Here is a 19001-nt window from a genome sequence, read left to right on the forward strand (position 1 = left end):
CCGTCAAACAAAATGTCATTTAATAAATTAATGAAGATCTCCTTTTTTTCATATTCTTAGGAATCAAATTCAAATATCACATATAAAAAAGTTTAACTCACACACACTCCTCAACCAAATAAACTAAACCCTCTTGGTAGCACTCCTCTTTTGAGGATATACACAGGTTTCACGCAACAAGTTCATGTTAAATTTTCAAAATGAGAGAACCAATTTAACATACACTACTCAGCAATTTAGAGATGTTGATGATACTTTCTCCTTGTGTTATTTAACTTTTATCCATCCTACATGACCATGAATCAATCAACCCAAAAGTTAGTAAAGTAAAATTGAGATATATTTGATTACTCTGAAGTTCTCTCCCATCTAAGCGTAGCTTCCTTTGTTGTCTAATGAAATCAGACAAACCACCACCAGTAATGAAATCGGCCCCAATTACTTGGCACAATTTGAATTGTGGCAGCTAATCAAATTGACACCGATATCAATCTCAGCAAGCAGAAAGAACTCTACGTAAGCAGAAAAGATTGTTAGACGTCGACAACTCCCCAATGAGTTGAGTATCATTTACTAGCGAATAAGTTCAGAGCCAAGGTATTGAGTTAGCTACGCTATTGGATAATGAAATTTGCACCCTTAAAGAAGAAACAGTTTATAATACGAGAATTTATGACACAAGTGTTTAACTAAGAATAAAGTACGAGAAGAGTGTGCCTACATTTTTACAGCAGTGATGACCAAGGCAGGAGGATTTCTTTGATGCAAAGAGTTGTGGGTACCATTAATGAAATCATGGAGATACCATGAAAATATAGAACTATTTGCTGATATACCTTTACCATGAAACTATGTTGAGTTCGTGCAGTAGTGGAATTTCAACAGTTAAACATAGCCGTTTTCCAGGCACAATTGGATTTTGTAGAAGCATTCACTTGGCCACAGACTCAAAATAATGTGCAACTTTATACAATTCCATGCGAGTCCAACCTAGTCTGAGCATAATATCTACCTTAGCAAGCGAAATTAACCCGATTATCCTATCGTTGGAACCATGAAATTGTACGAGTTTTAAGCCAAATCGCGAATTTGGCATCCTGTTGCTCTATCTAGGCAAACGGCTAACCACAGTACTCATCAAAATAAATAAAATAAACCACTATGGGCAATTCATTTCAATTGTGCTCAATATCAAACTTTCACATTTCGTACCAAATTAAAACAAAAATGTCCTCGTAAAAATCACCAACATATAAAACCAAGCCACAAAATCTAGAGCATCAGGTAACAAAAAGAGAAACAAACGCATGCTGCCACACTCAACAGCTCTACAGGTCTTGAACACTCAAACCTGCAAACATGAAATGACTTGCATCAAATAATATTCGTATAACATAAAACATACGACTAGTGTTAAAAGTAACAGTAAAATTAACCAACCGGGAGGAAGAGATTGCTTCAACTTATCGGCTTTCTCAGGGTCAAAGACACAAAGCGTGTACAAGTACTTGGAGCATCGAACCTTAAACTTAACGACATCCCTGCTCCTCTTGATTTTCACCGACCTCGCATCCTTCCTCCGCGCCGTCAGAAGAAAATCCTTAATCTCGTGGATCTGCTTAGGCTGTTTTGTGTTGTAAAAACACACATAACATTATTCATCGGATTCCAGACACAGTCAAACATTGTATAAATCAAAGACAAGAAAACGAAATAGTAGCAATTACCATTGTGGTTTGCGAGTTGTGACTTGTGACGACGACGAAAGAACGAGCTTCCTTGGGCACTTCTTCAATATGTAGACGGTGGTGTCCCGATTTCTCTTACATAAACCCTAGTCGTATTCGGGTACCCGGTTTGGGCTGATCCCCGAGCCCAAACTATCGTGGCCCTCTTTCAATGGCCCAAATGTGATAAAGTAATTTCCTTCTTTTTTAAATTTTTTAGACAAAAAAAATATATTCCTCGCAGTCGCAGCGTTGGTATTGTCAATAAGGTTGTGAAAAAAAATCTAAATATATAAAATAAATTCAATTTAATCCACTTTAAATTCATTTAAATGGTCTAATTTCATATTTTGAATTTTAAATCCAATCAAATGAATTGGATATGGATTTGATACACACACCCACCCACGCCCACAACACACACACACATCCATCTTTTAACAACTCCTAGTAGTAATTTGTTCTTATCAAGCTGGTCTCAAAGGATTGATTCTTCTTTGTTCTATTTTGTGTTGCCTCCTTTGTTGAAGGTTAACCTTCTTTAATATATTAAAAATTTATCACCCATAACATGTAATTCATTTAGTCAATGAAAATCAAAGAAGAAAGAGATTTTGAGCAATAATTTCTTGTCATAAATTAAAAAATAATGTTGATAGATAAATGGAATAAGAAAAGAAATATGTTATCCACTTTGAAAAAAAAATAGATCTTGAACATTTTGATATAAGTCATATATTATCCGTTATGACGGTTGACTTTAAACCTTTAATAAATGAGGGGGAAAAGAAAAAAAAGATTAAGAATGAGTTAGTGAAAAATATTTAAAGATAAATTTTTAATTTTTAATTTTTTTAGAATTATTTTTAATAATTTGTTGTGTGCGCGTACACATACACATATATAGGAATGCATGATTTTTGAAAATTTAATGATGCAATCATATACGTGTCCCTCAACAAAATATATATAATATCAATTACTTTTTTATTAATGGGCCTAATGCACAGGCCCAATTGGCCTTACAATAAACACAACATTGGGTTCATCAAGAGGATAACTGAATCCCTCTCCATTGCAAAAGAAAAGATTTAGATGCGATAAATGAGTACTGCAAATGTTGATCATTAGATAATATTGGAATGATTAACATTATGAAAAAATGTGCATGACTTTTTTTAAGAGTGGTAACGTGACTTTAATAAGTTTTAAGCTTTATTATTTGTATATAATTGTATGACTCGAATGTTTAATTTTTATTTCTCATAATAAAAAAAAGTTTATATGTACATATATGATGAAAAGAGATTAATTTACTCTAATTTTTTTTATAAGATTTCTCACTTCAACTACTCTTTGTATACATTAAAATTTACTAATCTAACTATTAAATATTTTGATATTAATTCAACAATCATACACACTAAATTTTAGATAAATCTAACATTTATAGTTGTATAATTAAATATCTTGATATTGATAATTTAATGATCATGATTCATGCACACTTATTTTTAATTATTTAATCAGACTTTTATAGTTGCACAATCTTACAGTCAATATTTGGTTATATATATATATAAAATATATTACATGTTAAATTAAATTTATTTAACAAAGTATCAAACAATTTTTAAAATGTAATAAAATTCCTAGACTTGTTCTACTCAACCAAAACTATAAATTTAACATTGGATCAAGAAAATTTAATATGTACATAAAGTTTTTAAAGAGAATAATTTTACTAAGAGAGTAATTTGATACGTACCTTCTTTGTATATATAAAATCAATTATGGTGGAAACAGCTAACGACACATCCATGCACTTGTTATACAAGGTTGCCGTTTGCTACAACCTTTTGGATCATGTCGTGGGTGATAGAGAAATGCCATAAACCAGAGTACGCAAGAAAAATGGAAGAGAGAGATAAGAAAGTGATGAGATTTAAGATAGAGTGTAAGTTATGATCAACAATAAAGGTGGGCTAGGGTTGTTGGATTGCCAACCCTACCTTTTCTCATTTGTATTATTATGGTGGATAGTGTCCTTGTCACCATTCCATACCCAGAAATAAAAAGATCATAACAAATTAGGCAACCCCACAACATGCATCGAAAAATTGCTCAATTGAACCCACACTCATGTCCAACTTTATCCACCCAATCCCAGTGGATCGACAGCTATAATGCCACAGCTAAAAAGGACAACTCGTTTGCCCTAGTTCTTATGCAGGACAATTGCAAAAACCCTCGATTTGAGCTTTTTGACTGGCTATTTTTTAGTATCTGTAAGACTGTTTTAGAGTTACACTTTCCGTAACCGAATCATAATATCATAACTAAAGTTTCTGTAAAATTAAAATTTACTTTCTACGACTAATTACGGTTTAATTAGTACTTTTTTTAAAAACAATTACGGCTAAAAACTGTTCACAGTTTAAATTGATCATATGAATTATAAGATCGGCTGCATGCGTTTTATAATTTTTTAAACAACAAATAATTTTGTATATATACATATACAAATTTTAAAATACTTCCCTAAAATAACAAAATATACAAAAATCGTTCCATTTTTACAGTATTAGAAACATATTCCTATATTATGACTTATTGTAAGAAACGAAAGAAGATAAATCATTGTATTCAGGGGCACCATGTCTCAAAATATTGGGATAGCTTAAGGTCACCTTCTAAAAAAGTATTATTGTAGTTTTCTTTTCTTTTTTAATAAAATAACATTTTACTTACATTATCTTTTAAAATTTAATTATTATTTTTTTGTTTCACTCCCTCGGATATTTTTTTTCTTTAGATGTGACGTACCCCAGGAATAATTGCTAACGCCATCCTAATAACTATTATTGCCATGCGATCCAACTATGACTTTTCCAACTTAACAAATTAAATTAATTAATGGGTTCCTTCGTTTAGAGTGTGCTTGTTAAAAAAGAATATGAAAGAATAAGAATTAATGTTTAAAGAATTAAAAACATAAAAATGGTTAGTATTCTTCAGAAAGGACGTTTTAAAAAAGAGTTAAAAAGTTAATTTTGTTTTAGTAATAAAGTATAATTAGTTTTGATTTTCAAGTGTGAATACAGATGCGTAATATGTTCGTTTTTCTCTAAATGAAGTCTACTTACCATAATTGATTTTCAAGTGAGATTCGAAACCAAAGATGTTTGGCAAACATGAATGAGTACTGTCGGAGAGGATTCTATGTGCCGCAATTGAGTTTTTTTATATTCAACAAAATAGCAGCATGTCTGTTTTATATGCCTCATACCACAAACACAAGCTAGGAGAAAGGAGAAAAATGTGTCTTCATTGTATTCTGAATGTTTAAAGTAATCTCAGCCGTTTACTTAGTTTAAGATCGTGTACCAGGATGAGCTCAATCTCGTACAAAATCCATGCTAGGCTATTAGACTTCACTCCTTTAGTCCTTTTTAACTCAATAATTCACTTCCGTTCTTTAAAGTTTAAACAAATTAATACATTTAGAAAAAGTTTTTGAGATCTACTTATTATTATTATTACTGATTTTTATATAGACTTTTACAAAGTGACAAACCTAATGTGTAATTGGTTCAATTTATTTTAATAAAAATAATCATTTATTTTTGTTAAGTTCTTACTAAATAAGTGATTATTTTCTCCCTAAAAGGAATTGATTATTTTCCTTCGAAAAAACTGCTCCAAACAGTTGAAATTTTATCTTAAATTTGTATACAACTTTCTCACCTGTCAAAGGTAATAATGCCTTCCAAAAAAATTTTAAAAGGATGAAAATATTTTTTAAAAATTTTTAAGGTGAATTTTATATTTCTATTAATACACCTCGCGTAAAAGATGGCAATGCAAGAAAGTTTACACGGCCAGTAGCTGTTAAAGTATAAGGAATTGGGAGTTTGTTTATAAGTCCAACCACTACATTCAATATTATAATTATGAATAATATTTACTAACTAGCATATGAGACAACTTTCTCAAAATGGTGTCAATATGTGCATATCTCCTTTCTCCCCTGCCTCCTCCTTCGAGTTAAGCTATTACTTTGTGGAATTTGTACATGATATATTATCATAACCAAAACTATACTTTCTAGGTGAAAGATTTTATTGAGTTCAATTAGCACTGTTCCTGTCCCTCAAGCTTAGGTAATTGATTTTGAAGCCAGCCATGAGCCAACCACCATCATTAAGAAACAAATTAGTCAACCTCCCAAGAAAGGATACCTTAGTGGTGGCACGGAATTCGGATGCTTTTAGGTTTAAGGTTCCAAATACATAGTAATAATAATAGTATGTGAAGGAATAAACAAGATCGAAATGGACAAATGTACAGCTTTCAATCTTTGCCATTCATGAAGCAAATCCATCACAAGTTAAAGTAAAAGGGTGCATGGCCAAAACCAGGAAGAATACAAAACAGACCACTTTCAAATTAATGGAAGCACAAAGTGATCTGTTCACCGTCCTTTTATGTTGAGACACATCACATGGTTTTGGTGTCCTCTTCATGTTCCAAGTGTCACATCAACCTTTCCCAAAATGCTTAGTTATCAAAAAGTTCAAGTCCTACAATGCAATTTCCTCAATCATCATCTACTTTATCTTCATGCATGAAAGACGCTTTACCAATGAAGTTCAATAATACTACCTTCAAATTGTCAAGTATACTCTTTGGTCAAATTCATGCCCCCAATGATCTTATAGCCAAGATTAAAATAAAAGTAACAATATAGATATAGATAGGGAGACAGAGCTATCTTCACTCTTTATGCATTGAACTCCTAACAGATTTAGGGTGTGTTTGGATTTAAGTTAAACATGAGATGCACACAATTCTACGCAAATTCAATGTATAAAAATAAATTAAAAGTAAGGGTGATGATACTTCTGCAAACATACGTTTGTAACCTTCTAGCCAAACACACACTAAATAATTAATATATTGTAGATAGCACATTGCCAAGATGCCATATGTTTACATTGTTTATCTTAAGAATGGTCCTAGGCAGCAAGAACAGGAAGACAAAAAAAAAAGGCTTAATAAGTAGCCTATAAACTACAACTAGGCAGTACTTCCCACCATTTGACAAAGGGTGGAGAAGTAGGAGCAATAATACAAGAGAGAAGAGATTCATAGTATTTGATTGTCATATCATTCAGTAGTTTAAAGACCCCACAGTTGTTATCCCAGTGCTTAAATTTCTTGGGTCCTCACAGACACCGTTAGAGAGCCTCTGAATGGGGACCGAGTTAAGAAGCTCAAGTTCATTGTTGCCCATCTGCTGCACTTCCTGAGGGGAAAGTATCTTGATATACCCTACACTATTTACAAATTCCCTGTCACACCAAAGATATCGAATGAAAGATGTAAGAAAAGCCTGGTTATTCTGAAGTGGCATGAGATTTCATTTAGAAATAAAAGGAACAAAGAATACTTACGGCCACGGGCCATCACCAAGGAGCAGAACGTCATTCTCTTGGTCAACGAATACAAGCTGCCAGCCTGATCTCACAGGGTCCTCCAACTCACCTTCAAGGCCAAACATACGAGCAAGCTCGCTGCGTAGCTCAGGGTAGCTGGTGAATTTAGTGATGTCCAAGGATCTTCCAAAGGACCCTGACTTGTAAACCTGTAAATAAAAAAGCAAAACATGAATGAATAAGCCAAATTTTATTGTGATCAATCACAACATAGTGATGAGAAAAAATTGAAATGCTTATTTGAGAGACTGAAAGAGAATACTCCCACTGGATAAGCTCACCTTCACAAAGGTTTTGTTGGATGGGTTTCCTTGCCCCCCATTTTCTGGAGTTTGCAGGAAGCCCGTTTCACCAATATTGTGTGTCATTCCAGGATTCAATGAGGAATCAGGTCCTGTGGTGTTCAGGTAATTAGAAGATTGAAAAGGTATTGTGGGTGAGTCACTGTTGCTGCTAACTCCCTTAAGACTTGACATCCCATTATGCATTAGAAGTGACGAGGGCTCTATATTGACACCAAACAAAAGATGATTTTGTGGATCATTGCTTCCTTCTATTGTACACTCCCTACCAGGAAAGCCTGGCAATGCAATGCCATTTTGAGCCATGGTACTATGTGGCTGCCCTAACTGCTCCACTTGAGGCAGAACACATTGAGATGCTCCAGAAGAAAGGAGAGGATCCACCACAACACGCTTGGAGGGTGGCCATGCAGTCGAATGTTGAACAGGAACCCAAGAAGTGGATCTAGGAAGGCTGAGAAGGTGAGATGTGTCATCCTGAGGAAATGAATCCAATATACTATGCAGGGGAGAAACAATAGCAGTAGTCGTGGGGTTTCCATTTGAATCAGAAAAGCTTTGCTGATGGCCAAGTGAAGAGATAGCTTGCATGGGTGGTGATTGAGACTGAGCTGCTGAAACAAACTGAGACATTGTAGAGACAACACTTGAAATCTGTTGATGATCTACCACTTGTTGCTGTTGCAACTGCGGTTGTTGTGGTTGTTGCTGCTGCTGCGGCAGAAGATGATGCTGATTCTGATTATTGAATGAGTGCTGATGCTGTAGATGCTGCTGAAAGTGTGTTTGAGTTTGAGCCTGAGATTGAGATGGAGACGGATGTGGATTTTCTTGACTATTTGGAAAAGCCTGCTGAGATGGAGACTGCTGCAACAATTGAGTTTGCATTAAGGGAGAAGTCTGGTTGGGGAAGTTCTGCGGTTGCTGAAACTGAATTGAGGAAGTAGGATGCTGTTTGGAAGGATTTGAAGTCCACATATCCTGAAGTGCAGCGGCAGCCATAGCTTGGTACATATCTGATTGATAATTCACCATTGAGGGATCAAGCCTTGGCTGCATCCAAGGACTAACACCAATACCCTGAAAATTAAGAGATGGAAGACCTCTGTCTGTGTCTCGAAGCCACATTAGTGAAGAATTTATTCCAAAATCATCATCCTTCAAGCCTGCTATGATCCATAGGGGAGAGTCAATGAGAATGAATTTCCATTTATGCATAAATGATATTGACTTAGAAACATAAAACAGCTTTCTAAGTTGAAAATAGCTCAGGTCACCAGAAAGTTCGTGAATATTGTCAGCTCAAATGTGGCAAGAAGCATACCATGGAACAAAGGCAGTCCTGGAGGCCACGGTCTCTTAAGCCTAAGGGGAAATGGAGATGGATACATTGGAAATGTTGTTAATGGCTCAATTTCCCATAAAGACACTCGAGGTTGCCTCTCTCCTGCTGTGGATTCATCCCAGCCAACCTGCAACTCAAATAAATACCATCTTTAAAACCCTTCCTCGATCCTTAATGAGACAAAATGTTCCCCAAGAAAGATAATCATATTACTTCTGAAGACACAAGTAACATTCAATATAAATTAAATAACATCAACGATAAATCATAAATGTTTCCAAACAGACCTTGACTGAGCGCCAATGGGAATTTGGCCACCGGATAGAATCCAAGTCACTAATGCCAGTTATTGTGCCCATGTATCTGCATGAGTATATACATAAACAAATTAGCACTACAAACATGTATCACCAACTCTACAAACTGACTGAGCATTAGATTATATGCTAGAGCATTATTGAGGATCAGAATAATCATACATTCAAATTAATGTCTCCAGTTCATCTCATTGGAACAAATTACAGACCATCATTAAAAAATAAATAAAAGAAAGCAAAGTGGTGCTCAGGCAATTGATTTATAACATGTCAAGATAAATGAATTAAAAATGTATATGTTGCATTGAATTTAAGTACTGATAAATAATAATACTTTATGATGCCATGCACCCATATTTGATATGCCATGGGAAACAAGATATGAATATTCCAATTAAAGTTGCATATCTGTTTAACAAGATAAGCACAAAATGAAATTAATTAATCTAATATTTATCACACAAGTCCATAATGACCAGATTAATGTTTTCCATTGCTCCTAGCTTCCTAGCATGTTTGGGTCCCCAAATATACCATGCATAACAACATGAGATTAAAAGCAACTCACAAGAAAATCACAGCAATCACTCATATTCAACACAAACCAAGAATTTTTCTACGAATTTAGGCTGTGGCTTGTATCAATTTTGAAATTTAAACCATGTTTGATTTTTAAAATCATATTGCATATTCACCTCAATTTACCAAAATGTCAAGCATATAAAGGAAAGCATTTCCACTATCATTTTCATCAAGTTTCAAAAACCTACCGACGCACACTAGATTCCTCTGTTTCAAACAGCATCCTGAAGCGCATACCAACTGAAACTCGAGTATGATATACAGCTTTAACATACTTTGCTAAAGGTATGACAAATTCTGATGGGCTAGCACTGAATTGGAAAAGAAGATTGTCAATATAAGCAATATATCAAATAACTTAAAACTCTTCTAATGTATGATTGTTGTACCGTGGGTTATAAAAGATGGTGAAACGACTATTAGTTGCAGCTGCATGAGCTGCAGCAGCAAGAAGCCCCAAGTGCATGCTATCACTTGACAACACTGATGAAGGCATCACAGGTTGAGGTCGATTAGCACGCCGAATTCCAAGAAGCAATTGATTCTTTTCATTCCTGTTATGTTTATCAGACCAATTATTAGATAATTAATAATGAAAGTAACTATGCTTAACACAATAACCATCTGAACATCACAATTAACAGGAAGACCATACTTCAATAGCAACCTAATTAAGGATCCCTCCCTCAAAATATAAACTGATAAAAATATTACAATACATTTAATATGTCAATTAAAACATTCCCCTATATTCTTCTGAATGGCCAAATGACATAACAATTTGACTCAGGGAGACAAGTCAGTCAGTCACATAACTGCCAAAGGCCAATTTCAATATACACGATGAAAGACTTGGAACGAGAGGAGCAGAAAATTACTTACCAGATAAACAGCACTGAATCACCGGCAACAAGTCTTTTAGCACTCACAAACACACTCCATCCTGTTGTAAGTAGATGCCTTTTGGGCTGGCCTACAGAAAAGAAAAGAAAAGAAAAACACACCGAACTCAAACATTTAAATGGAAAGTGAAACTTATTTTCAGCACCCAGCTAGAAACATACTGAAGTAAAAACAAATTAATCAACAAAAAAATAAAAACCAAATCCTACATTTGCAATTAAAAAGAGCTTTATTACTCACCACGGAAGATATGTCTAAATTTCCACTCATTACCATGCAAATCCCTAGCAATTAACTCTTGACAAGGAGGCTGTTGTGAAAAGTCCTATAGGTCACAATTATGAAGTGTAAGAAATTAATGGATTTGATGAACAAGTTAAGAATTTTAGAGCATGACACTGTGACAATATTTTACCAATGGAGGAAAAACTTTTTCAGCTGCCCTGCGAGGAACAGAGAATCCCCCATGAGTGCTAGTGTCACTGGCTGTCAAAATTTTGCAGAAGTAGTTTGTTGGCTGTTTACTCGGAGTGCCCAACTCAGCTGGAAGGTATGCTCCCTTCTGCTCTTGCTGAAAACACGGTCATAGTCAAAAGTTGATATTAGAATAGAAACATAAAACCCAGACAACTAGTTATCAGTTAAGCAAGGGAATCATACAGGATTAAGAGGTTGCAAGGTCATCTGAGCATATACTTCATCTGTCTCAGTATCTGCCTGAATCCAAAAGAAATGAACAAATAGTTAAAGAATAAGAGAGAGCAGAAATCAGCATATGCGAGAATTTGAAAGAAGGAAACCAAAATAAACAAGCCTACTTCAGTAAAAAGCATAAATAAATAAACCAGCCTTACATGCATAGTCAGATTATGAAGTTGACAAATAAGCTGCGGTGGTAAGCTTGGATAGTTAGGTATATGGCCATCCACTTCCCTGTTGGTAGACACAGCAACCTAAGCAGAAAAATGCTGTTAGGTTATGCATATGCATGTAGCTTACGAAGAAAAAGAACATACAAGACTAAAGAATTGTGCTTAAAAGTGAGTTAAGCATTCGTATACAAAAGGGTCACCATAGTGAAAGAACTAAGCCAGTTTTGTTACAAGCATGTCGAAGTAACCCACCCTTACATTAGAGACCAAAGAGACATGACAAAGAACCAATTCATGTCACAATAAGGCAAGTAACAAAAACAGCATCTTCATGTCCAGGAGCTATAATCTAATTACTCACCTGTTCACTGTGACCTTGCGGAAAGTATACCACTCGGCTTCCAACAGCTGGTAAAGAAACAAGAGGACCAGCACAAGCATGCCAAAGTTCTGAATCTAGAACTCGCTTTTCTCCTGCAAAACCCCATCCCAATGTCATGAATATGCAACAGAAAGCTCATAACTGCCCCCTTAAATGCCTCAGAGGACCAAATGATTATGGCACAGCCAAGATCTCAAAACAACAAAGGAAAACTCCAATAGAAGGGTGGTCAGTAAATTAAACCAAAATCCTTTTCTGATCTCTGAGCTACAGCAGAAGGAAGAGAAACTGTAGCCACAAGAGCCAAAATTTCCACATCCCCACCTCAAAAAAAAAAGCATGAGTACAAATCCCATAGGACTGAGGATGAAATAATTAGTTCCCAAAAAATAGAAATGAAGAATACAAAGAGAGAGGAAATGGAAGAAGAATATGCAAACAAGAGTACACATACCTTCCTGGGGTGGAGGACTAAAACCAGGTGAAGAAAGTTTCATTTCAGTAAACTTTCAGCAATTTCAAACCTTAAAACCCAGCCCCGAAATCAATGATTGAAGCAAAACTCTTAAGTAGAACAATTTAGCAGCAACAAAATTCCCCCAACCTTCACCCCAAACCAAACAACAATCCCTTTCTTCCCTTCCTCCTTCCTCTACAATAGCATTCTTTTTTTACCTTTAACCCCCCCTTCACCAACCAAAACCCAAATGAATCAAAACAAAACTCAAACACCCCAGATGCCAAATTCCCTCAACCATCAACGAGAAACGCTAAGAAACTCTGAAAATTCCCACCTTTTTTAATCCTCAACCAATACCAGTTTCACTACAAAACACAATTGTTCTACTCCTACCTTTCATTCGCTTCCAACCCTCGTCAACCCACACCACCACCCAAAGTTCAAATCTTCAACCCAACACTTCATCATACAACAACGCTTGAACCACCAATAGCAAGTAACACGCTCCAGCACCTTCTTTTAACCCCTTTTTCTATATCACCAACATTTTTTTGGCAACAACGTGAAAAACCAAACAAGCGAAGAAACTCCAAAACGAAACAGATCTCAGCGAAAGGAGCTACAAATCCCAAAGGGTAACCGGATCTCAAGCAAAGCCGGGAAAAAAGCGCAAAATGGGACTTGGGAATCAGCACAAGCACTCACTCCACAGTACAAAAAACCGAAGCAAACGTTGCAACGGAAAACGACCACGGTTACAAACGTAGGTACTTGTTCCTTTTTCACGGAGGTGACAAGAAAACAGTGTGATACACACCTTTAGAATTTTTTTTTTCTTAAAAAAAAACCGGGTCTGTTCTTTTTTTCTTTTTTTCTAAGCAGCCATAAGGGAAAATGGGTAGCAGTTTCGGCGGCGACTATGGTCGTGCTACTGTTGCTTTTCTCTTTCTATGCTTGGGCGAATGAAGACAGAACCGCCATTGTTTTTGGGTGTTTTTTAAGGAGGAGAAAGAGACTGTGTCCCTGTGTCAGATGATTTATCTTTTCTAGGGAGAGAAAGAAAGAGAGAGAGAAGGTTTCATAATTTCATTTCATTTCACAATTTTTCGCATTTTTGCTTTATATATATATATATATATATATATATTACTTATATTTAGTACTTATACATGTGAATGCGATATGACCTTTTGAGTGTCCACGGTTTCAGACAATCAACGAGGGAAAAGAAATTAATGTGAAAATACATCAGCTTCTGCATTCAGTGATTTTTACTACAGCTGCCCTCGTGCAATTATTTTTCCCTTTTTAATGTGAAAATGACGGTTACTGATTTGTTGAATTACAGTAATAAATTTTAATGTATCAAAATATTATCATTAAGTAAATTTTCACTCTAATCTGTGTGGTTATAAGTGTGTTGTTTACTTTATTTACGGGAGATTGTTTAAGTTGTGTAAAATAAAAATAGAGTTAAATAATCTCGTTATAAATGATTTATACAATTAATACCAATAATTATCCCTCTTAAAACATAGTATACGAAAATTATTTTAGACTGACTTTACGAAACAACTTTTATTATGATATTTTTATTGATGTCAAAAATTAAAATAAGTGTCATCTTGTAACTCTTATCAATGGTGTTGGAGATGAGCCCTTGACTGAATTAAGGTTTAATATTGTTTCTTAATTGTAAGTTTTTTTTATCTTTGTAGAACAATAAAGTAATTTAATTCCCCTACCAAAAAAAGTAATCTAATTCTGAGTTTAAGGTATAATCTACTATTATTCATAAAATACATATTATAATGGATGTATGGAGGTACTGAATTTTGGTCAATACTTGCAACTCAAACTAATCAAGCATTTTGAGTCAAGATCAAACACTATAGTATGAATGTGGCCTCTGGTCCGATGGAAACAAAAAGAAATTATGAATAATATTATAATTTTTATGATGGCATTAATGTAGTAGTATTAATTATTATGAAGGGAGAAGAAAACTAGGGGATTGATTTAACATGCATGGAAGGATAAGTGAGTAGTAGCAATAGCATGTTCAGGATTTTGGAGCATCATTGCAAGGCAACTTGTTCGATAAGCACTCATGCAAGGGTAGAATTGGGCAGCTTGCATATGTAATGGTTATATTTTTGTCAAACATAATTATCTGGTCCAACTTGGGACTCAAACTGAACTCTCCATGCCCAATTCCCAGTGGCCAACAAAGTCAAAAAGTGTCAAGGCCTCTGTGCTTCATGAAAATTATAATTTCTCAACTATAGTAGCATCATGTAACACATGATGGTTTTTTTACCATTTAGTGTAATTTTCTTTCGAAATTATCAAGTGAACGTATTTTTTAAATTAATTTTACTTTAGGAGTAAATCGTAAAAATGATTACGATTTTATAATTAATTCAAAAATATTTCCATTTAGTAATTTTGGAAAAAAAAATATTCCAAATGATAAAAAAGTCACACATGATGATGGTAAAAAAGTATTAAAAAAAACATAGGAAAAAGTATGAAATACAAACTCTATTATGTTACTTTCTTTTATATGTTACGTCGATCAAGCCGAACGAGCAATTTATAATTTATACCAGGATTGTGCTAAAAAGTAAAAACCCAATCCAAAAGTATATCCCATTTATTCGAGTTTAAAAACAGGTAAGAATCACCATAAACAAAAGTTAGAATCTAAAAATTGGTCCAGTAAAACCTAGGAAAGAGTTAGGATTAAATATACTCAGCTTAATCTATAATTTGCTCAACTCCTAATTTTACTATTGATTCTTATATTTTTACATAGTCTAATTTATTTTTTATGTTTTATTGAAAAACTCTAGTTTATAATATTAGAGGTTGGTTGAGTGGAACAAGATATTATTTTGCATTTAACAAATCACAGATTCAAACTTTCACTCAAGTGCAATAAGATAAAATTTTGTATATGTTACGTAAGTAATTTTGTAAGTATTTTTTAAACTTAGAGACTTTTTTTCCCTTTCTAGACCAGAAAACGAAAAACTCTAGCCTATTAATTTTTTTTTTTGTCTATATTTTTCAGATCGATGCCAAAAACATTTTTTTCTACAGTTTATAAGGAATTATTATTTAACTTACTTAATTTTATGTATTTTTTTACACAAACATAATATTATGTATAATGATAAGATATAAATTATATAAAAATGTCCTACATGTTTATATAAAAAATCTCATTAAAAATTATATACGTTTATATTTTTTTACCGGAAATAATATAAAAATCTATTCATATCTATCATTTTATAGCAAGCCACCTTGAAGGAATATTTATGAGCCATTTAGCTAGAAGGTAGTAAAGTCATTTTGTCACCCATCTTAGCCGTCATGAGTTCAACTCAAAATGAGTTAATTTAATTCAATTCACTTTAATGCTAATTTAAATTGATCAGTCTAGCCCGATCATCTCAGATTGGTAGGTTAAACAAGATAATTAGTAAAAAAAAACTGAAAAAAAGCATTAAAAAATACAAAACAAATTAAAAGTGGAATTCAAAAAAACAAATAGAATAGCACAACAACACAAATGAAACATCTATCTAGTTTCTCTAAAAAAACAATTTATCAATTACTCACTATAATCACCACGTTGGTATTAATTGTTTTTGCTGAGATTTATTTTCATATTAATTTAATAATTACGTTAAAAAATAAGTTAAACCCAATTCGACCCCCGTTCATTAATGAGTTATTTGGCTGATACAACGTAATTACAGAGTCATAAGCTAAATAACTTTTTACAACCCAATCTACCAGCGAGTTGGATTGAATTGAAATATAATTATGGTTCATTTTGACTTTATATCCAGCTAAGTCTTAGGATAGAAAAAATACACTATTTGGAAAACAAGGAAACTTTTGCACTTCCTCTACGAAAGAAAAAAAGGTTGGATTATGAGTTCGTATCATATTATAGCTTGATACATAATAGGTCAATTTAGTTCGAATAGGACCAGTTTATATAGGTGTTCATAAAAAACAAGTCAGGTTAGTAAGCAAATGGTGCGTTTTTGAATTAAAGTTTATGAATTTAAGTTCAAATTAAAAGTAGGTTTAAAATTTAAGTTTGATAAAAAAAAAATGAGTTTATACAACCGAATTTATGTTTGAATACTTTTATGTTCAAAAGTATATTTGGTGAAATAAAACTTGTAAGGACATGAAAAAAGTATATTTGGATTCTTCTTTAACAGCAACTACATATTAGATATAAGTATCATCAATTGTTCCTATGGCATTTCTAAAAAATGGCCAATATCCTTAATCATTTTTTAATTTTTTAGGAAAATGACAAAAAATGGGATATTATGGTTTGATATATTCAACCAACAAGTTAAGGCAAGTATGTAATACTTTATGGAACTATCTACTTATAGTCTTTCCCAAGTGTTAAAACCTCTCTTGCATCACTCTATTTCCCTCTCCATGGTCAACTATGCATAAGAATACTCTAGTCATTTGTTCAACTCTAGTTCGCTTAGTTCATTTCAAACCATGTTCAACTAATTTGATACAAAATTGACTAAATATATGTTTTTTCATTCAGAATTGTTTATAGCATCGACTCATATAACCTTCCAAAATCTCACAAATCCAATAATGACTTGTTTGGTCACTAGTTATACATGATATTTTGCATAAATATCTAGCAGCATACTCACTAACTAATCACTAACTAATGCACCAACATATTCAACCTCAGATATCTCATATTCTAAGATGGGAAATATATTAGAATTTTCATTTTCGTCCTCACTAAAATCTCTATTTTAATTTTCCATTGGTATTTTTAACATGTAAATCAACAAAGACAAATCAATTGTATGACATTGTACCAAAGATAACAACTACAATAAATATAGATAAAAGCAAAAGGTTAAATATGTTTTGCATAGTTCCAAAACAACCATTTTGAAAATAATTATTTTGAAACTATGCAAGTTTTAGAATTTTTTTTTCTCCCATAATTATGTGTATTTGCCTCCCAAAAACCTTTTCCATAAATAAGAGTATAAAAACATGACACATAAGCAATAATATAACTTACCATTAATATATATATGAAAAAATATAATATATAAATATTTGACAAGGAAATGGAATAAAATATACTTTCATTAGTCATATAAATAGTAGTTTCATTACAGCACTTCCAAAACAATAATTTCATATAATGTCTTAACAAAAAGTTCACTCAAATATTGATATCCAACTACTTTGATAATGGATTATAAGATGTAAATTTTAACCATTAGACATCATTAGTTGACAACAACGTAAAAACAGATCCATATGACTTATGATAACCTCCATTTGTGTGATTTCATCCATGACTTCACCAATAGAAGTACCACGACTCATGAGTGTGCTTACAACAATTAAGCGTGACTCAGAGATTGTCGTAATTCTATTTATTGCATCCGTTATTTTCTTTGATGTAGGAACTTTCAACTTTTTCTTACTTTCTGGTGTTTCAATAGGTCCATCTATTTTCTTATTCCCATGGCTCATCTCACTGTTAGTTCCTTGTGATAAGCTTATATTTATATTTCCTAAATCACTACTAATTCCAGCACTTGATTGATGTTCAATTTCTTCACTATCTCCTGATCCTTCTTCAAGGTCGACACGTCAATATCCTCCAAGGATGGACGATACACATCATCATTCTCTTCAATGTTAGTGGGGAAGCGTCCCTGAAGATGGAGTCAGTAGCTACCACATCCTTGAATAATGCAGTCAAATCATCACCAAAGACAAGTCCTTTATACGTGGGTTTTCCATATTATGGCTTTTCCCGCATATTTACAACTAATTAATAGTATACCACTAAGACAAAATTATATAAAATATAATCTCATATATCACAAATTCATACCACTAGTTTTTTTTCCCACCACTCATCCGATGCTTTCATAGTATTTGTTTCATCATTCCATCTTACTCTTGTTTCTTTTGTCTTCAGTTTGATCCATATTGACCAATTCATTCTAAGACTATTCATCTTGTTTCAAAATTGGTTTTTGTCATATTTGTTTATAGTTTTTTCATTAAACTCTGACATGATACCACTCCACCCTTTCCTCGTAAAAGTACCTCAATTGCACTTTCCTTTTAATACTTCATTCAAGCATGCTTTGATAAACAACTTAGTTGTGGTTGAATTCCATGTTGCTTTGATAAAATGGTTATTATCTTTTTTATTTAAAAAGATTACTAAGTAAATGAAGAAAAAAATGGATCTAAAATCATAAACAACAACAATTTTCACTCTCATATTATTATTATTATTATTATTATTATATTTAATCATTTAATGACGATAATAATTTCATTCACTAATTATTTTGAATCATAATGGGTAAAAGTCTCTTCTCCTTCCATTGTTCTATCTCTGGCCATCCATCGATCCTAAGAGATCATTACCCCCCTACCGTTTCCGCCACAACCTTTCTACTAGAATTGTTGTCTCACCTAATGACAACAATCGTCTCATCATCAATGTTGGCAACAACACATTGATGAAGGCGAAGAAGATCGACAACATTCGTTTGTGGAT

The 19001-nt window shown here is 33.3% G+C and overlaps 2 protein-coding genes across 3 annotated transcripts; both read right to left on the reverse strand.

The window, feature by feature from the left end:
- Positions 1-1143: 1143 nt before the first annotated feature.
- LOC114422781 (60S ribosomal protein L38-like) lies at positions 1144-1862 on the reverse strand. Its single transcript, XM_028389310.1, has 3 exons — positions 1728-1862; positions 1441-1624; positions 1144-1351 (listed from the first exon to the last, which is right to left on the reverse strand). Exons 1-3 carry the CDS (start codon positions 1728-1730, stop codon positions 1329-1331), a joined length of 210 nt encoding a protein of 69 aa, XP_028245111.1. The 5' UTR covers positions 1731-1862; the 3' UTR covers positions 1144-1328.
- Positions 1863-6640: 4778 nt separating this feature from the next.
- Positions 6641-13498, reverse strand: LOC114421589 (auxin response factor 6-like). 2 transcript variants are annotated; one of them, XM_028387599.1, is made up of 14 exons: positions 12383-13498; positions 11908-12020; positions 11529-11627; positions 11335-11391; positions 11090-11245; positions 10915-10999; positions 10654-10744; positions 10161-10325; positions 9960-10082; positions 9160-9235; positions 8852-8999; positions 7507-8693; positions 7184-7374; positions 6641-7081 (listed from the first exon to the last, which is right to left on the reverse strand). In XM_028387599.1, exons 1-14 carry the CDS (start codon positions 12423-12425, stop codon positions 6901-6903), a joined length of 2715 nt encoding a protein of 904 aa, XP_028243400.1. In that variant the 5' UTR covers positions 12426-13498; the 3' UTR covers positions 6641-6900. The 2 variants fall into 2 exon arrangements, with proteins under 2 accessions (XP_028243400.1, XP_028243399.1); XM_028387598.1 differs by having other exon boundaries at positions 7507-8696.
- Between the last annotated feature and the right edge of the window lie 5503 nt (positions 13499-19001).

Source organism: Glycine soja, chromosome 8, assembly GCF_004193775.1.
Source record: "Glycine soja cultivar W05 chromosome 8, ASM419377v2, whole genome shotgun sequence".
NCBI classification, from domain to species: Eukaryota; Viridiplantae; Streptophyta; class Magnoliopsida; order Fabales; family Fabaceae; genus Glycine; species Glycine soja.

What these genes read in the sequence shown, in the direction of transcription:
- LOC114422781 (XM_028389310.1), bottom strand. An exon ending in GAAGCAATCTCTTCCTCCCG is followed by an intron (nt 1,352 to 1,440) that starts GTTGGTTAATTT and finishes TCATGTTTGCAG; the next exon opens with GTTTGAGTGTTCAAGACCTG.
- LOC114421589 (XM_028387598.1), bottom strand. Translation starts at nt 12,425, where the DNA reads ATGAAACTTTCTTCACCTGGTTTTAGTCCTCCACCCCAGGAAG. An exon ending in CGCAAGGTCACAGTGAACAG is followed by an intron (nt 11,628 to 11,907) that starts GTGAGTAATTAG and finishes TTTTCTGCTTAG; the next exon opens with GTTGCTGTGTCTACCAACAG. An exon ending in CCCATTGGCGCTCAGTCAAG is followed by an intron (nt 9,000 to 9,159) that starts GTCTGTTTGGAA and finishes TTTGAGTTGCAG; the next exon opens with GTTGGCTGGGATGAATCCAC.